The sequence below is a fragment of the Drosophila teissieri genome, chromosome 3L (assembly GCF_016746235.2).
Source record: "Drosophila teissieri strain GT53w chromosome 3L, Prin_Dtei_1.1, whole genome shotgun sequence".
In the NCBI taxonomy this organism is placed as follows: domain Eukaryota; kingdom Metazoa; phylum Arthropoda; class Insecta; order Diptera; family Drosophilidae; genus Drosophila; species Drosophila teissieri.
Window position 1 is genome coordinate 3,820,809 of NC_053031.1, and position 14,518 is coordinate 3,835,326.

Sequence of the window (14,518 nt, forward strand, 5' to 3'; positions counted from 1 at the left end):
GTGTAGCAGCCGGAAAATAAATCGAAAACTCGATTTAGTAAACAACTAGCGCCACTTTGTATTGCTGATACAAATATTTGGTGTGCAAATTGAACGATTTTAATTGACTTGCTATCTTATAGGCAAAATTGTGGAATAAAATGAAATTTAAATGATTATATTTAAGAAACAACGGTAGTCATAGTTCCACTTAGTTTACTAAGTTTCCTATGAATTTTCTTGGATGCATTTTGTAGAATTTGTGATTCACATTCTGAATAACTAGCAGTATACATGAGATCATATCCGTTCTATGAGCAAAACTTCGAGTGTCCTGCGAGTGAAATCAAAGCGCAATTTCGCCAGTCGCAGCGCAATTTTCCACTGCATGGGACTGTGACTGCAGGTGCTTAGGGCTTCTGCATTTTCCGACTTTTCCCAGCTGTCGTCGTCTTTGCGGCAACCACTTGGCTATAAATAGGGCCAACTGGAGAGACGAACCATGCGGGGCAACACTTTCGTTTAACTTTTTGGTGCGGGAAAACTGGCAGGACAGCAGCACAAATTAGTTCCCCAGCGGCTTTAAGCGGTATGTGTGGCAAGGCAAAGGGATAAGACTGCAAGTGCGGAGAAGTCGAAAAATTGGTGGGCGGGAAAGCATAGCGAACATATGCCCCTGGTCCCACATGTGCCGTGGCAAGTTGGCCATCTTAATTATTTATACGTAATAAAACTAAGCATAATTCTCCAGCAACAACTACGCACTGGCGCCTCATTTGAAATTCTATAAATAAATTGGAAAGCCGTTGATATAGTTGGATCGCAAAGGACGCGCAAAGCGCTCGAAACCAAAAAGCCGGATAAACTGAAAACACATTCATACAAGTTGTTGGGCGAAAAAAATAGAGAGAGACAGTGAAAAGCGCCAGAGAGACAGTGTGTGTGCATGTGTGTGTGAGTGCTGGCAGAGGAAGAGAGCGCTGCCGACGTCGACTGCGACGCGGGCACATGCGGCGTATGCGTAATTTAGTCAGCCTTATCAGAAAGCCATTGCAAGCAAACTTTATTTTAAAGAGCCCGGCCATTTATCGAACTTGCAACGTGCTGTCTCCTGCGGTCCCCTAACCCCCATCCCCCCTCCCCCTTTGGATGGGGGTATTCCCCCACAACCCCCTCAGCCATTTTCTGCCACAAGAGTCGCGTTGTTTGCACGCCGACTGCCCAAAGCCCGCCAATTGTTTATTCAAGCAGCATCACAGCATCGCAGCCGCCCAGCATCGCAGAATTGCAGCTCATGTTGGCCATGTGCACTTGAACTGCCTTCGCCGGCATGCCTGTGCATCCATTTGGCCGGCGATGTGTTTGTCTGGACATTTTTTTGCCGGCTCCAAAGCCAGCCTCCGCCTCAGACACTGGAAAAAAAACATTTAGCTTACCACGTAAAAAAGCATTTAAAAGTCTATAAAGCAACGCTAAGTGCAATGCCACTAGAAGTTAGTAGTTTAAGTAATTTTATTAGGGGTTTCCCTACTGCAGCAACTGAAAGGTTGTTTGAAGTGAAAAATGCTTGCACACATGATAATCTCTTAAGATACAAACCAAATAAGTATATTGTCACAAAAAAGTAAAATAAATAGAGCTTTAAATGATGGCCCCAGCAATTTGTCGCTGTGCAGAACGCGCTGATTGCAGTTGTTATCGCCGCCGTTTGTTGTTGTCGCCGGGTTTAAGCGCCTCTTAGTGGCAGTGAATCAGTGGCCAAACATGTAATCTGTTTAATGGCCAACTGACCGTGCATCCAACTGAACCAACTGCTCCTTCACGCCCCTGTCGCATTTCAGCCGCATTTGAGTCTGTCGCGTATACGCACTGTGAGCCGGGCAAAAGTATTGGAATTTGCATAGATCTTTCGCCAAATACTTGTGCCTTTTTTATTTATTTTGTGCGGCGGCACTCTTGTAAATGCCCACCTGTTGCATGCGACAAACCAAAGCAGAAACAAAAAACAATAACGAAACAAATGGCATTCGGACATTTGGGGCCAAACAAATAACGTGAGCAATCGTTAAACAAAATAACCGCAACAAAAACACAAAGTTACTTTGCCAGCGAGCGTAAACTTGTTCAGTTGCTGATTTGCATAAACCGCTAAAACTGAAGCTGAAACAAATAAACATTTGGCGCATTTCTGAGTAAACAACAATAAATAGAATCATTGCATTTAGTACTGGCGAAGCTGATTTTTCCATTAGTCTCGGAATCAAACGACTTCTTCAAACCCTTAATCTAAATCTCGGATCTTTTCAAGTGTTTTTTATTATACTGGCGAGACCTGGTTTAAAACATTTTATCGGATCTTTTGATTCGCACTTTGCATTCCTCGTTTTCGACACCGTTTATAGATATCCACAGTTCTAGAATAAATGATCCGAAAATTCCATATTCGAAATGAAACATGCCCAATTTACATAAATAACGACCTGATTTGCCTTGACTTTAATCATCGTAAGCTGAAGCTTATTTGCATTTAAACAAACAGATAAGAAACCGATCCGATTGCATATTGGTTTAGCTCTACGAAACCTACATTTCCGCTATATGTCCTGGTCAAGCGAATTTTATAGTATTCGATGTTTTTTAACAAAAGCTGACTTTTATGCTCATATGTATGTAGACTCATATTTAATTAAAATCATTCTAAACGTATAATCACCAATAAAATGTCGCCGTTTTTTCTGGGTATTTCAAAACCAGCTGAACACTTTTATTAGCCCAGTTTAGAATTTTTTGACCGTTTATAGCGCCGCATTAAAGCGCCTAATATGTGCTAAAAACGTTGGTGCTGCTGATTAGTATTAGACTGGATTCGCATCGTTTGAGATAATACAATTCATTTACCTTATTAAGCCAAGTGATAATTTGCATTTTAAGTTTATCCATCAAAAGTTTATTGTGTATATTTAATATTTGCTATTCTTAAAGTCTCGGTGTCACTGAACCGTTTTGCACAAAATACTAGAAAATCTAAACGTAATAAAAACACAAATTTCGGCATTGCAAAAGTGTTCTCATGGCTAAAGTTCGACTTTCGTTTTTCGCACTCTCTTTTTGTACCTTTTATTTTTCATATTTGCACCACTTTCTATGACATAGATGGCGCTCGAAATGGGGGAAATTAATATATGTTTTTTAAAGATTCCCAACGTTTCTATATTTGCCAAGGCATAATAAGTATGCAGCGAAAAAAGTTGGTTTCGAAACTGACGGGGAAACGCAGTACTTGACTTCAACCCACAGATGGCGCCAAAAACTGGTTCGGGTATTGGCTAATGCGCTTTTTATCTTGAAGAACTTTTGTAGGCGTGCTTATTTATTTCTTTTAGAATTGTAATTAGCAGTGAACCTCAAACTGTAATAACTTGGTTATATCCTTTAAAATCAGAATGGCAATGCCCATCATAATATTATATAATATAATACATAATATATAATATATGAAGAAAAAACTATTACTAACTATTATTAACTATTACTCCATCTAATTGGTAAAAACCAAGCAAGTCAAGGAATTTTGTATTACTTTTATATAATATGGTATTAAATAATTCCATTCAACATATTTAAGAAGTTATGCTTTAATAGGTTAGTTTATAAGTCAAACATGTTTGAATCCATACTTTATAACTTAAATGATTCATTTGGATCCACTTTAGAAACCCGAATTGAAATGATGTGTAAAATTTCGCAGCGCTGTTTGTCTTTTTTATAAATAATTTCTGTTTATTTCTATTTGTATGTATATATATATTTTTTTTTTCATTTATAGTCTCCCTTCTTGCACTATGCAACTACTTCGTCTCCGCCACTACTTAGAGCCTAATTAAACGTGATTAATGTGTCCTTTGAGGTAATATTGATGCACGCCATTTCAGTTTGCGATTTCGATGGCGATGGCGATGGCTAATTGGCGTACTTGAGGCCCTCGTAGTAGCCGCCGCCCCCATTCAGAGCCACCGAGGTGGGGGGCGGGGTGATGGGCGGCAGGTAAACCGGCTTGCGATCAATGGGCGAATGATCGATGACATGGCTGCCACCGGACTGCGAGGGCGGCGGCGTCATGGACGATGTGGCGTGGTTCTGGTGCATGGATGCGTGGCCCGGATGGCCGGATCCGTGGCTCGAGTGGTGCTGATGGTGGTGGTGGTGCGCCTGCGCCTGGGCCTGAGCCTGGGCGTGCTGGATGCTGGATAAACCGGGCAGTTGCTGCAGCGAAATTGAGCGCAGGCCTGTGGATGGAATTCGAATGGAGAGGAAAACCGATTAAACTGGCAGTTCTCGTTTTATGGACAAGCGCTAAAATTCACACTGCGCCGCGACGTCGGCGGCAACTATAAAAACAACAAGAAAATATAAGAAAAAGAAAGGGAGTCGATCGAGTGCGGCATAGATTACCATATGTCGGTGCTGCACCCACACCCCCTCGTAATTCGAGATGTGAACCGTCAGCAATTAAATTACCCTGATTGACGCGAACACCCAGGAACACTGCGATCCCCCTTCACAGGGCCCTTCAAGTGGCCACACTGCGCGAAATACCAGGCTATTTATGTGCGAGTACTAGTTAGAACATCAGAAATGTGAAGTTGATTTCTCCCATGTATGCCAACAGACTTGAGTTGTTTTAGGCATATGCTTTTGCATTCAAACATCATCAGTTTTAAAATTAAAAAAAATATTTAAGTTAATAAAACACTACTAGTTAGAACAACAAATATTTAACAAATATTCTAACAAATATTTAGCTCGAATGTATATAAATTATTTCCCTACAAACTTTAGTAATTTTCCACAAATTATTTCCCAGCTTTCTGTAAGAACAAATAAAACTAAAAATGGATAGATATTCACAACGAAGCTTCTCCTTCATAAACCTAACTTTTTTTTTTGTGTGATTTCAATTTCAGCTATAATTTCTCGCCGTGTAGCGCGATCCTCGTCGCTTTCAGGGGCCGCTCACTTACCGTTGTCCAGGCTGGCGGCACTTGTTGCATAGGAATAGCCCGCTGCCACGAGACTCGCGGTTGGCGCATAGTCGCTTTGAAGCTGCGCCGCCGCTCCCAGGCTCACAGGCGAACTTGAGGGTGGGACCGATGAGGGGGCCAAGCCCAGGGTGGAGTGGGCCAGCGGGGGCGTGGTGGCCGAGCCGTTCAGATTGCCGCCTGCTGCTGCCAGGCAGGATATGTTCGTGTACTGCGGCAGGGGGCCCACGCCCATGCCCACGCCCACGCCCACCGACGAGGCGCCACTGTGGGCGGCATGGGCGTTCCAGGGATCGGCGAATCCTTGACCACCAGCCGGTGACACGCCGCTGGCTCCAGCTGCGCCGTAATCGTAGCTGGCGAAGGCGGGCGAGGCGTAATAGTTGCCATTGTCCTGTTTGCAAAAGGGAGAAGTAGCATAGTAATGAGTAAGATCTTAATGAGTAAGTCAAAGTATTCCTTACCATTCCCGCATCGGCATAGCTGCCGGCGTAGTAGCCATTGGCATGGCCGGCGTAGGGCTTCACCTTGATCTTGGAGCGATAGCCGCGTGGCCGGCGCCGCAGGCTGCCCTCATCCTCGAAGAGATGCGCCGAGTTCTCGTCGATGGTCCAGTAGTTACCCTTGCCCGGCTTGCCCACGCCCATGCCCTTGGGCAGCTTCTTGAAGCACTCGTTCAGGCTGAGATTGTGGCGCACCGAGTTCTTCCAGCCCACGTAGGGTCCTCGAAAGAATTCGTAGCTGCAAGGATACATATGATTATCAACAACTGCATTTCGAGCGTGCACCTACATTACGGCGTATACTTAATATCCAGAATTTACGATGGTATTAAGGGCGCATCATTATGTTTGTCTTGGTTCTTGGTGCTTGAAATCAAGCGACTTTTGACGAAAATTGATAATCAAGCGTTTATTTATTTTACTGAGCCTGCGAGACTCAATTAAATTTTTTTTGGCGCTGGAGCGGGGAGGGGTGTGGGGATCAGAGTGTGGTGTCAAACAAATAAACGATGTCAGCTTAAAAGCCTCTCACGCATTTGGAATCCCCACCCCCTTCCATTTCCGACCCTGCCCCCGCCCCTGCCGCCTTAAAGCTCAAGTGGATTGGATCTCCGTCTCGTCGCCGAAATCGAAATCCAAACAAGCGTCGCGAAAGCGAAATATGAGATACTCTGAAGGATGCGCATGCGGCAGGCAAGTCGAGTTGGCCAAATAGAATCGGATGCCCATAAATGGCATAAATAAGGCCGAGCGACACATTTTTGTTGTAGCCCGACACGGATCGCAGTCACTGGGTATTGATATCCGTATATGCCGGAGTGTCGATATCGCCAATTGGCTCCGCCACTGAGATTCTGCAGATCGATGTGATTTTAAAGAAACTGCGAGTTTCAGTTGGGTACGGAAACATTTTGGGCTAACTTAAAGTATGGATTTTACTAGTGTAAAAATATGTTTAGATTTCAGTTTGAGGCATTAAAGTATACATACGGCGTACAATCGACTTTCTTTCTTGGCCTAAATATCTACTAACTTTAGCTATGACTGCAACTACTCTATAACAACATTGCAACTTCACTGATTGGATGTTTTGAAGGCATTTGCTCCTTTACTTAGACATCTATTAATCTCAATTTTGAAGTGATCTTTTCACTGTTTTAGATATTTAACAGACTCATTTTTGAAGTGATCTTTTCACTGTTTTCGATATTTAAAAGACTCATTTTTGAAGTGACCTTTTCACTTTTCACTATTTAAAAGACTCATTTTTGAAGTGACCTTTTCACTGTTTTACATATTTAATAGACTATAATTTGAAATTACCTGTTAAATATTTTACCATATAATGGACTCAATTTGGAAGCGACCGTTTCCCCTTTTTACACATTTAATAGACTCAATTAGAACTGATTTCCTTCCCCATCCCTGGCCTATAATAGTTACCTCTTCTGCAAGTAGGCGTAGATCTCGGAGAGCGTCAGTTTGCCAGTGGGCGACTCCTTGATCGCATGTCCGATCATATTGATGTAGCTGAGCGCTGGTTTCTCGGGCCGCCGGGTGCCCGACTTCTTGGTGGTATCCGGAGTGCTCGGCGCATCCTGGTTGCTGGAGCCACCACCAGTGCCACCGCCCGCTGATCCCGAGCCCTTGTTCTCCAGCGGATTCTGGCTGGTTGGCGAGCACTCGGATCCGTTGAGCGACTTGGCTGGCGAGGAACTGGAACTGGAGTAGTTGAGCACGTTCATGCCGTGCGCATTGCTGATCACCTGCGACGGCGACGTGGTGATCCGCGGCAGGTAGGCGCCGCCTGGTGAGTGCTGGAGCTGCTGGCTGGATGGCACCTGCTGCTGCGGCGGCGGCGGCTGCTGTGGCTGCTGATGCTCCAGCTGGTCCTGGCTGGTCAGCAATTGGTAGTCATTCGCACTGAGTATGGTGTTGTTGGAGCAGTACTTGATGGTGGACGCGTACTGATGGTTCAGCGGCTGCAGCTGCACCTGCAATGGCTGCACCTTCGCGGATGTGCTGGAGCTCACGTACTGCAGATCCTGCGCCAGATCCGTGGGCGTCTTCGAATTCGATTGCGGCGACGCCGATCCAGCCGAATGGGCAGTCATTAGAACGCCATACGGCGGAATGGGACTCGAGGAGGCCGGCGGTGTGCCCATGCTGTGCAGCGCACTCAGGCTGTAGTGCTGGGCGGCCGAAACGGGCGTGGCAGTGGGCGTTACGTCCATATAATGCTTTAGCTCCATGTAGCCGATATTCGGCTTTTCATCGATCAACTCCGTGGGTGATTCGCCGCCACCCATTGCCTGGTAATTGCCACCGGTCAACAGATTCCCTGCTCTGTATAGATGCCCACTGTGGCTGTGATTGTGCGGGTGGTTGTGGCTGTGTGTGTGTGTGTGGTTGTGGGTGTGTGTGTGCGCATGTGGGTGGCTGAAGGGGGGATGGGCGCGGTGATCGTGGTAGTAGCCACCCAGCTGATCCATCGTCATAACCGAACGATCTGCGACCTCTTCACTCTTGATCATTTTCACTGGGCTTCTGGTCGTTTTCAACAACACGTTGTTCAAAAATATATTATTATATATTATATTATATTTCTCTTTGAAATAGTTTGCACAAAATCTAGACGAAATTACGCGCAATTCTGCTCGGCGGAGTTTCTTTTTTATTTTTTTAATAACCACTGGAAGACCGCACCGCTTGGCTATTCACGCTCGACTGAAACCGATGGCAGATCGCTCCTGGACGTGGAACCACGATCCCATCCCGATCCCATTCGATGCGATCCACTTGAGTTGCCATCGGCCGGAATTCTTTTTTTAGTACGCCCACGCCTTACGCAAATCGCTCGATTCTCTCCCTGTTTCTCTCTCGGATTCTCCATATGTATTATAGACATATATGTATGTACATATGTTTTGGGCCATGCTCTTTCCAATTGGCTCGTTTTCCCAGGGTTTTCCTCGGAGAGCCGAGAAAAACGGAAAACATATAGAATTCAGGTCTGTGACTTGGGGACTGCGGTTATTGGAGTACGTTTAGATGGCGACACTTCGGTATGCCAGGTATCCAGATATCCAAGTAACCTAAACGGGTATCAAGGGAAAGTCGAGATACCCATTACTTGGTATCAAAGAAAATAAAATCAAATGCATGCTCTATGTTTCAAATGATTAGTAGTTCCCTCTAGTTGAAGGCTGATACATAGACTGGAAATATATACATTAATGCAGGCATATCATTATTATTGAAATATATTCATTAATGCAGGCATATGTATGTATCATTATTATTAGCCAGTTCCATTTGGCACTCTGAACTGCTCATTTGGTAAACGTGGCATCTGTGTATAGTTGCAATAATTGGTTCAAAGTTGAAAAATCCATCCTGACCCCAAAGATCGATTAATGACTCATTATCGTTATTGTTTCCGTTGCAAATTTGGATTGAGATTGAGTCCCCGCTGGGGGGGGTTGCACACCCTTTCCCCTCCGGCAAGTCAACAGTTAATAAATAGTCGAAAAACAGAGAAAGATCCTCGAAGATCGAAGCCCGCAATTAGCCGCAAATGCATTAACGTATTCGGCGGAAAAAAGGAAGCTGCCGTTGCTGGAGGCGGCGTTCGGATTTCGAAACGAGCTGTTAATTGATTTAGTCGTTGCCTGGCACGGATCCGGACCAAGATCGTACATGGGAATGGGTATGGGTACGGGCACGGGTATGGATATGGGTATGCCCATGGGGATGCGGGGGAGGAGGGTAGGGGGAGCGGCAGGCCGCCGGAGAGCGGACCGTTTAGCAGCGCCCCTGAGTGCCGCCATTGCTGTCAGCACTACGCCGACTCGTTGGCAGCAAGACGACCGTGACGGTGATGGGCGTGGAATGGGGGGATAAGGTATCCTAAAATATATTAAAATAAATATACAAAAAAGTAACAATTATAAATTCGTATACATTATGCAAACTATTATACATACTAAGTATAGGGAACAGCGTTTCAGAATGATAAGGTTCTATAAACAACATTTATCATATAAGATATATCTAAGAACTAAAAGAACTAAAATATATATAATATATTATTTAATATATAATAATAATATATAATTTATAATCAAACTCTTTTCAGAGCTTATAATATTTAGCAGTTTTTTATTCAAAGATTTAAAATCATTTTAAGTCATATGTTTATAGTTGAATTTACATAGTTTTAATAACGCAAACTTAAATAGATCTTTTCCGAACTCTAAGCTGTATCAAAATCTTATAAGAACGCCCCCAGAAAGATCCCCCTTGACGGCGCCCCTGAGCGGAGACGATGGCGACGCCGCTCCCCATCGCTCCCTCTCGCTCGGGCGCTATCGCCGGCTCGCTCCCGCCGCCGCTGTCGCCGGGGGAACGATTCAATTCGGTGCTCGGTGCCCCAAAACAAGATACGAGATACACAGGGGCGCGCACAGATACAGATACATTCCGTGGAGGGGACACACGGGGGCGGAGTTTTGTTTACATTTCACGAAATTCTATTTGTCGACGGCATCGGGCATTGATTGAGAAAATCGAAGGAGAGAAAATTCCGCTCGCTAGGTTACTTTTTTTTTATTTTTTATTTTCTGGCTGTCTTGCGGACGCGGCCCGAAAGATATTTTAATTCCATCCGCCACTTTTCTATCCCGCCCGCATATCAAGCCACTCGCCATTTTCTGCGAATTTCCACCATTTCCACCGCCCGCCCATTCGGCTTTTCCGAATTCCGCCGTCTTTAGTAATTTCCAATCGGGCATACAGATATTTTTCACCGATGGCCATTTTTCCTGCGGCTTCTGCGGTTTGGAGGCCATAAATTAATTTTACTTTTGATTATTATTACTTCTTCTTAATCGTTTTTTTTTCATTCTTTTTTTTCGTTGTTCATTTTGCACGCTGTTTTTGTTTTGTGCAGATTCAGGAATTTCTCAGCGAGTGAGGAATAAATTAAGCAGGCCCCACCAATAGCTCACAGACCCTGAAACGGCGGCAAATTAATTAATTGCTTTGTTTGGCGATGGATTCCCAGAATCGGAAAAGTTATGTCCGACTACGCATGACGTTCATTTACAAAATCCAGAAATCCCTAATGATTTATTGGCTTCGCATAAGTTTTATGGCGCTAATGAAATGTGGCCAAATCGGTGATAATAATGTTTTATAATGTTTGCCTTTCATTCGTTGTTTGTCCTCAAAATGTGTAAAGTAACAGATTTCTAAAAAATATTAAGCAGCATGTTTTGAAATAAACCCACCTCACTTGTATGCCTCAGCATTCTGAATAATTCATTTACATTTTCCCTCCACAATTTCATTTTTAGACGTGAAACTGCATTTACTGCCCACAGAATATTTACTGAAAATTCGATCAAAGATTCGTAGGCCACAGTTGCCGTTTCAGGAAAATGTTTGCCAAGAAATGGTTCTAAAATGATTTTATTTTTGCATTTCCCGGTGCGACATCTTGTCTTTATGGCCGCTTATTAATAGCCAGTGTCCGACCAAAATGCAACGACCACCCACCCATTTGGCATATGCGTCATGTGCATCTCAACTGGGCCAACAGCAACTGCAGTGGATCTTAGCCATCTTGACTTGGTCAATGGACTTTCAATGCACCATAAGCTGTGGCAGCGAGCTCTTCTTGTGGGTCATAATACGGATTCATAAACACTGGCAAGGGAATTCCCAAACAAAAGTCGTCATCAGACGATTCCACATTGTTGTGCCAGTTTTCAAGTTCAGATAATCATAATAAAGATAAGTTGGCATAGACGAAAGGCGTGCTTCTTGCGTTTGCGTTTGCGTTTGCTTTTAATTTTAATGTTAATGTTATTAAATGGCCGAAAATTGTTTACTATTATGGATGTTTGTAAACAAAATTATGTATACGACGCGTTGAGCCGGCTGATCGGCGATCTTCTATCCCGGGAGAACCCATTGATGCTCCTGGATGGTGCGATGCCCATCTCAGGCATTGTTTAAACTGTAGTTTTAATAAACATTTAACAATTAAACGCTTCACTCTAAACACATCGCAATCGAACCACCAGCAACACCACCACCAACATCACCAACTTTTGTATACAAGAAGAAGCCGCATTCGGATTTTTGTTTTTGCACACTGACCTACAACAACTGGTGAACGCAAACAATTGCACCTAAGCCAAATCCTCCTGGCTTATTAAACAGTCCACCCATAAATAATCCAATGGAATCAGGCTGATAGCGGATGTGGATAGGGGATGGGGGATGGTGGATGGTGGATAGGGAAAAGTCGAATGAATTTCCATAATATTTACATAGAGTTTTCGACCCGAAAATTATGCCGTCTAGTTAAACTCCGCTGCTGCCCCTCGCCCAAATTCTCAGTTGGCCAAGACTTTGTTTAAATATTTACATTCTCTGTTCGGTGTGCAATTTGTTGCCTAGATCTCACTCGAAAACGACTGAATGCGATTTGATCCAGTTTTTGTTTATCACCATCTTGATTAGGATCACGTGTTGTGGCCAAAAACCAAAATCAAATACACAAACAGCGCGTTATTTGCTCATTTTTTGTTGTTGTTTCGTTTTTGTTTTTAACCAGGCAGCATTTAAGTTGTTATTGTTCTTTCCCACGACTGTAATTATGTGTTTGTAAATATTTATGAATTTCCACGTTTTATTTCCCATTAAATGCGAGCATTTCGCTTTAAGTGGATTCGATCTTGTTTGGGCCACTGCGGTTGACAAAACTTGAGTGGCATAAACACTGGCACCCGATGGCCCAAAGTTCAAAAAGGTAAACTCAAAGGAATGGCCAAGTGTAATTGCGGCGATGTGTAAATAGGAAGGGAAATTAGCACTGGAAACTAAACAGAGATGTTGGCCAAAATATTATGGCCAGCAGTAAGCGGAAACGGAAATGGTTTAATGCGTCCAAAAGAAAAAATTGTGCCAAGAAAACCATAACATATTAAATAATGTTGTTTATAAATATTAGAAATAAATATGGTATTTCTATATTTGCATTCTTTTTCAAGAACGCACACCGCGTGGAATTACTTTTGCTATACGAAAATGTAAGATTTTTTTGTTCTTTCCAACGAATATATATGTATATTTTGTGCTCTACCAATTGGGCTAATTGCACTTTTGGCTCTCGCCTCCTGTTGTGACCAACGATTGCCACACTTTGGCACTTCAGTTGGCCATAAACACCTTGGCCGCTGTGCAAACGTGTGTGTGAGTGTGTGTGAATTCAAGATGGGCGCCTTGCCTTGCGCAAGATGGCCAAGAATCGCCTGCTTTTCCATCGCAACGATGCCATTGCCAAACTATGCAAACTACGGACTACGGACTATGGACTATGGACAGAGGCAGTAAAAGTTCAGAGACGCCTCCTTCTCCATTCTCACATTTGGCGCTTTGCGCCATTCAACTGTCGAAGCTGGCGCAATAAAATCGAACAATTTATAGACTGGCGATCCATTTGGTGCGCAATAATTGCGCCAAATGTACAAAAATTAAGACAAAGAGAGCAAAAGAAAAACGGAACGAAACGCGGAGAGAATTCTACAAATTACTGTGGAAAAGACCCAAAAAAAAAGAAGGAAGAAAAAGCACTTCGGATGCCCGAAAAACCGATCGCATCCGATTCTACACTTGGGCTGCTGTTGTTTAGCTTTTAGTTTAATGGCCGGTACTTAAAATGCGTTGACTCACAGAACAGGAAGCTGAAATTGAAATCGAAATTGAAATTGAGCATCTGATTGCGAGGATTTACTCGCTTTTCATCAGCCGATCGATCGATTCCGCAACGTTGGCAGTAATTAATCTTGCCGCTTAAGCACCCTTGCCAAAATGGCTGATCTACACTCTTCAGTATTCAGTGTTCAGTCTTCAACTCGTTTCGAATCCCCAATCGATCTTGGATTTTGTATCTTGTATCTGCAGATCGCCATCCAATTGGATGGCGGCATCTGTTTCGTTTCATTTGACGCCCATTGTCGTCAATGGTCCTCCGCTCTGCTCCAATCTGCGCCAGTCTTCCCCAGTCTTTTCCACCCATACACCCACCCACCCACCAATTCTTCCGTGTCGTTCGCTTTGTTCTTCCAGGGCTTTTGTAGACGCGTTTTTTACGCATCTCCGTCTTTTGGCCTTCGAGGGCAGCGCACCTGTGGGTTTAAAAATATACGTATACACGCGGCAGAAAAAAGTTCACTTGCTCAACATTGAAATGTCATGGGGCTTGTGTTTTCCACCGTCTGACAGTTCGAATGCTGAAACTATTTGCTTAAATATTTTTCATGTGCCGAAGGTAAAATCAGTGATCGGTACAGAGCAGTTGAAGGATTTTCACTTTCGCTGCAATGCTCTGCCCTTTCATACAATGAACCCACGTAGCAATAAATCAAACCCAAAGTTTCTTGACAAGCCATCAGCCGCAGATCATTAGTGAGCAGTCGAACAAGAGCAAAACCCCCAACTAAGATCATGTTCAAGTGCTTATGGCGTTGTCCAAAAACGGAAAAATTCCCTTTTTTCTCAAATTTTAATCAGCGGCGACATCCTGACGCAGCAGTCGCCTAATTATCCGCACCACAAATCGAACCAATTGAGGCGCTGACGACAAATATTTTGACGTGGCGCCGCCACGACGATTTCCTCGTTTTTCCCCGCTTTTCCCGACGAAAGCCGAGGTTCGTGGCAAATGTGTGGTCGCCACTTGAGATTCGATTTTGGAAGCGGTAGCCACGGGGTACTGAACACTCTTGGCTTGTAATTGCAACCGAAACCGAAACCCAAAACAAAAAAAATGCAAACCTAGCAATTGAGAAGCGGCTCGTCCATGTGTCACTTCAATAATCGATTTTTACACACATTCAGCATAAAATTCTGGCCTAAAGATAGTTTTAACCAGTAAGGATTTCTTTTCATATTCAAGTTGTATGCTGTGTAAAATCGCAGTAGCTT

General features: G+C 43.7%; 1 protein-coding gene across 1 annotated transcript; it reads right to left on the reverse strand.

The window, feature by feature from the left end:
- Positions 1 to 3,812: 3,812 nt before the first annotated feature.
- On the reverse strand, positions 3,813 to 8,174 carry LOC122617160 (forkhead box protein biniou). Its single transcript, XM_043792887.1, has 4 exons — positions 6,965 to 8,174; positions 5,483 to 5,759; positions 5,001 to 5,412; positions 3,813 to 4,265 (listed from the first exon to the last, which is right to left on the reverse strand). Exons 1-4 carry the CDS (start codon positions 8,053 to 8,055, stop codon positions 3,940 to 3,942), a joined length of 2,106 nt encoding a protein of 701 aa, XP_043648822.1. The 5' UTR covers positions 8,056 to 8,174; the 3' UTR covers positions 3,813 to 3,939.
- Positions 8,175 to 14,518: the final 6,344 nt, after the last annotated feature.

Excerpts from the sequence above, each read along its gene's own strand:
- LOC122617160 (XM_043792887.1), bottom strand. The coding sequence starts at position 8,055 with ATGATCAAGAGTGAAGAGGTCGCAGATCGTTCGGTTATGACGATGGAT. Across the intron at positions 5,413-5,482 it reads GCTATGCCGATGCGGGAATG|GACAATGGCAACTATTACGC; the intron begins GTAAGGAATACT and ends TTTTGCAAACAG. Across the intron at positions 4,266-5,000 it reads TGCCGCCAGCCTGGACAACG|GCCTGCGCTCAATTTCGCTG; the intron begins GTAAGTGAGCGG and ends TTCCATCCACAG.